At 36.8% G+C, this 5,562-nt stretch overlaps 1 protein-coding gene across 2 annotated transcripts; it reads right to left on the reverse strand.

The window, feature by feature from the left end:
- Positions 1-764: 764 nt before the first annotated feature.
- Positions 765-5,175, reverse strand: LOC106720875 (translation initiation factor eIF-2B subunit beta). 2 transcript variants are annotated; one of them, XM_045685120.1, is made up of 10 exons: positions 4,998-5,175; positions 4,810-4,896; positions 3,993-4,125; positions 3,266-3,379; positions 3,006-3,182; positions 2,686-2,781; positions 2,011-2,109; positions 1,518-1,618; positions 985-1,071; positions 765-860 (listed from the first exon to the last, which is right to left on the reverse strand). In XM_045685120.1, exons 1-10 carry the CDS (start codon positions 5,105-5,107, stop codon positions 788-790), a joined length of 1,077 nt encoding a protein of 358 aa, XP_045541076.1. In that variant the 5' UTR covers positions 5,108-5,175; the 3' UTR covers positions 765-787. The 2 variants fall into 2 exon arrangements, with proteins under 2 accessions (XP_045541076.1, XP_045541077.1); XM_045685121.1 differs by lacking the exon at positions 2,011-2,109.
- Between the last annotated feature and the right edge of the window lie 387 nt (positions 5,176-5,562).

Genomic DNA, 5,562 nt, shown 5'->3' on the forward strand with positions numbered 1-5,562 from the left:
TGAGATAGTATGTTGATATTTCTGTTTGGTGTCAATACAGCTGCAGTAATGCGATTGTTTATCAACGAATATTTGTACATTAACTATGTCTAGATGGTTCTGAACATTATTAAATTAATTAATAGTACTAACTAAGCAGTATACAATAAGTTATTTAATCTAAACTGAGCAGAATATACAAGGCCGTGGAAACTATACCGTTATTGGTAGAGAAAAAAAGATTGAAATTAGTAGAAATATATACCCACAAGGCTTTCTCAACCGGTGGGCATAGCTCATTCTAAAATATAAAGCTCACTAGCGCCCCTCTGTCAACCTCAAAATATGATTCAAGATATTCTTTCTACTGTTTGTAGTTGCATGTCGTTTTCTATGTCTAAGTAGGTTTTATATATATTCTGATAGAACCAAACGCGATAGCAAAACCGCTGTCTTATCCTAGTTTGATTAGTACGATGCAGTTGGTTTCCGAAACTAAAACCTCTGTTTAAAACATATCGTCATCATCTTTGACTAGCTGTCGCCCGCGACTCCGCCCGCGTAGCCTATGTGTTCTTCCAGACTATGCTCTACATTTATGTCAAATTTCATCGAGATCCGTTGAGCCGTTATGGAGATACATTTAAACATCCATCTAAACATTCGCATTTATAATAATAGTGATATAAAACAAAGTTTTTTTTTTTGGGAATGGTTTTAAGGTTAGGAAATAAAATTCATTATATAATTATAAAAGTAATATTTAATAAAACTGTACACAAGATGTTACATAATAGTACTAGCAGTACTACAGCTGATAGTCGCTGGGGTCGTACAGTTCAGACAACAAGCGGTAGATGTACGACGGGGAACTCCCTCCGCTGTCAACAAACAAACATACAAACATTTTACAATGCTATTATAGTTATTAGTCTTTCATAATAAAAACTTACAGTTTTACAAATGAGATAATAAAGTTTATGTAAGTATCAGTGATGTACTCACAGATTGGTGATGAAGAGAGTGATGTGGTTTGGTGGTATGAAGTCGTAGCGCGGCGCCACCACACGTGCTGTTGCACTCTCACTGCTCCTGCGCATATTATATTAGCGTCGGTTCACACTGACCAAACATGAAGACAAAATAACATATAGAAATCGAACATTAAATAAAATCTGACTTTATTTATGGGATCAGTAGGTTGTAACCTTTCAACTTGTTGTAAATGTCGGCTCCTATGTAAAATATGATATGTTTAAAATTCAAATTTAACAGACAAAATTTAACAATACAAATAATTGCAATGCATCAAATATAGAACAGTTTTTCCTCTTTCTAATCTTAATTTCAAATTTAAACAAAAATTAGTATTTATTACGTTAATTTTAAAAACATAAACCAGGGGGTACATTGTAAAATTGAGGCTCACGATAATTTACGTAGGAGACATTTATATCTAAGGGCACTCAATTTTAGCGCTATTTTAGTGAAGTAAAGCTATTCGTTTGTTTGTGACTGTTCAGTATAAAAGTATTTACTGGTAGGGCAGCGCGGAGTGCGCGGAGTCGGGCACATTGAAGTGATGTTGCTCGCAGGCGTGCAGCGGAGACAACTTGTACAGCGGCGCTAGCGCCAGCACCTGTACACGTGCATTATGTCACCAGGCATATTGTAAACTGACGGTATATTGTGTAATCAAGATTTATAATTTAATATCGAATAATTTAATAATTTAAATAATTTAATTCTTGAATTGTACAATCAGGGAAACAAGCGGTATTACACTTTGAAATTAAGTTATTTCGTGAACATTGAGATGACGCGGAAACAATAACCAATAGGACGCAGCTTTTAAATATGTGTAAAGAATAAAGTCAGTACAAAACTGATTACTTTTTACACCTTATTAGGTAATTATTGATTCTGTAAGAAGGGGGTAAGGTGTAAGTGGAGCACCGCAGAGTTCCCCGAGAGTAGAGACAGTGTAGTGAGAGTGTGAGAGTGAGAGTGAGAGTGAGAGAGAGTTGTGACCGGCACGCTGTAGTGTTGCGCGGCGAGAGTGACTGAGTGTGCGCCGACCCGAGCCAGCGCCGCGCCCCCCGCCAGCGCAGCGCGCGCCCCCAACACAACCTCCACACACAGACAACATACACGTCACATTTATACTCATAGTCCTAGATAAAGATAATTAAACCAAAAAAAACAACAGTTTTATGTGTAATTTCAATATGTCCTATGTATAAGGGCTAAAGTAACAAATTGATTTTTACTTTTTTTATATTAAAAGCTACCTCTTTGTTTAGTTAACAACATGAACTAAACACAAATACACATTTACATGTGTAAATGTTATTTTATTGCTTATAACTTTGAGAGCGTCTCCTGTAAAGTTGTCAATTTGTACATTGGCCCTTATACGTATGAAGGATCGATTTAAAGTACAACATTTAATACGTTTCCTTCCCAACCATTTATAAGAAAAGAATGGGAAGGAAAAGTGGATTTGCGTAAGAAGGGGACGCAGAGAAAGAATTCCACTTCCTACACTACCCCTCCTCCGTCAATTGAATGTGGGTAGTTGCAATTGTAAATATCTATGGGTGACCATTAGTTCATATGTCACTTTATTATATAAGAAAAAAACATAAAAATAAGGATTACAAATAAAAGTATATATATATAATACATTGTATGAGCGTGTGATACCTTGTTAACACGCGACATGAGCGCGGTGACGGCGGCCGCGCTGACCAGCGTCACGTTGACCCCCGCCGCGCTCAACCGCGCAGCCATCGCGTGGCTCTATTCACAATGGTCCACATTTATTAACATTAAAATCGCTCAAACAGTCGTAATTATCAAACAAAATGGTTTTCAAACATATTATCAGCTCTGAACATCGTATGAATAGCTACGCAAAACACAATGTTATGTATAACAAGGCGAAAAGGTATGCAGTAGTAAGAGAAAGTAGACCTTGAACTGTGAAAAAAAATTTAAACGTCCTATAAACGTATGGTAAATACCTGTTTAACATCAGAACTCTCGGCGAGCAGCAGACGGTACCTGCGGGGGGCGGCGGCGCGCAGGAAGCGCTCGACGAGCCTGCTGGCGCCGTACGTCAGCACCAACTCATCCGCGTGCACATGCTCGCGAGCTTGTCCGCACACCGACTGAGTGCTCGAGTCCAGCTCGCCTCGCAGCTGAACAGTATTTCATTGAAAACTCAATCCTGATTGTGTAGACTCCACCCACTGAGATTGGGGTTAAAGATCTGGTATTTTACCTCAGCGATGAAATCTCTGACTGGCTCAATGAGGTCCTTGGTGTCGGCGGGCGCTGCGCGAGAGTGCGGCGCCAGCACCAGCCGCTGCAGGGACTCGCCCGCTCCTTCACCACTCTAACACAAGTATTGGTGCACATTACTAAGAAACATATTTGAACTCTATTCAGAATTACATTTGCTCCCTACTTAGGATTGAATATCGTACATCAAACTATATTAAGAGCTATTTAATTATTTAATTAATATTATAAATGTGAGTTAGATGGATGTTAAAAAGTATCTACAGAACGGCTCAACAGATCTAAATGATACTTGGCACAGATTTTTTTTACATATGATAAGGTGGCAAACAAGCAAACGGTCTCCTGAGTGTGCCTAGACAGCAAAACGACCACTGCCCATCTTTTTCTCTGCACATTGTTTCCTCACTCGTGAGGGTCATGACCTCTCCTCTTGACCATCTCACGAAGGGTGGTTCTCCACTCTGTGCGTGCTGCCCATAAATATCCGCAATTACAGATGCATTGCCTACCTTAAATCGACAGAGGAGGTGTCACACAGAAAGAGGATATGTCCTCTTTCTATGTGTCCCCTCCTGTGTTAAATCCACTTCCCCTTCCCATCCTTTCAATACAAAACCCTACCACAGGCATCTGATTACACACGGAATTGCTTCCACAATTCCATTATTCCCAATTCCTTGAAGTTACTATGAATTTTAACATACCTGATTAGCGTTAGACGGTTGTTCGTCGCGTATGGCGCGCAGCACACGACGCACCATGTTAGTTGCGGCCAGCTCTTGCGGCAGCGCGCGTACAATCTGACGCCCCACTGCGCGGATTGTGCTGCATAGCTCACTGAAAATATCAATATTGTTGCTGTTTTATATATTTTTTATTTATTTATCTCACAAATATAATGTTATAATTAAAATAGATAGATACATAATTAAAACAGATAAATAGATACATAGATACATAATAGATACAATCTTCTATTATGTAAACTTCTCTACTAAAGGTGACTTTTATCTGTTAGGTAAATAAAATAAAAACCTAAGTTAGCCTATGTATTATTATTCTAGTAATCTATTTACTTTTTATTTACCTTTTTCACATGTTATCAGATCCATTTATCTGTTCTGTAGTTATTAGATTTAGAGTGACATACAAATCTTACTAACATCATAAATATGAATACTTGGATGGATGGAGGAATGTTTGTTTGTAGGTATCTCCAGAATGGATGCACAGAACTACTTCTACTCTACTCAGAGACTACTTATTTAGTTTTGTTTATCCTTCATGGAGGGAGTTGTGACAGCTAGTGCTAGTGGTTTATAAAAATAGTGTGAAAGGCTGAAAGTGATGGAAAGATATAGTAAATTTCCGAATTTATGCCTGTCTTCTGTGAAGTCTTGGTATTACACCGGTAGTGTCGGCTTATTCATGTAGAAGGTATTATTGCGGGCTCCACCATTGTTATGATGTGTGATATAATGATGGTACCAAAATATAAAAGTATATGTGAACAATACTTACAAGGCAGTAGGGTTCTGGGATTCACTTATAATCTGCTCCAAGAGTGAAACTGTAGCCATTGCTATATTTAAAGATCCCTCTAACTTTCTGAAAATAATATAAACATTATACATATAAGTATGTTAACATTTATGGATTAATTTATCACGAGTTTTTCTATTTAAAACTACAAGAATGCCACGACTTACCCACTTCTAATGTCCGAGACATATTTAACAATAAGTTCCTCGCATTTCTCATCGAGTTCCTTAGCCGGACCTTCTGATGGAGGCATTTTATTGTTAGTCTTAATTTTCATTCATCAATTAATGAAATAAATAATATATTTATGAAGATGATGAAATATAACCTATCCTTTGTTTTTGATGTTTTGAAATGAAAAAAAAAAATGAGTAAAATAGTGACATTTGACATTTGTCATTATTGTTGGTTGACAATTCTTTAAATATTTTTTTTTCTTGATTTTATTTTTGAAATACATAATGTTAATAAAAATTAAACAAGAAAACATATAATTTTAAATGACTTCGAATTAATTTATAAAGAAAACTCTTGTTTGATTTGACAATCTGACGTTTCGTTTTTTGGAAAAGCACAAGTATCCGAACAATGTCAACATGAAGTAAAGCAATCATCTGTTATCTGTCAACTGTCATTTTCCAATGTTTCGCATTCAAATCGATATTCTTGATGATTTTATAAATGTAATATTAACTTAATGCTATGCAAATTAAATGTAAGAATTCGTTTTTT

The sequence above is a fragment of the Papilio machaon genome, chromosome 28, assembly GCF_912999745.1.
Source record: "Papilio machaon chromosome 28, ilPapMach1.1, whole genome shotgun sequence".
Classification (NCBI taxonomy): domain Eukaryota; kingdom Metazoa; phylum Arthropoda; class Insecta; order Lepidoptera; family Papilionidae; genus Papilio; species Papilio machaon.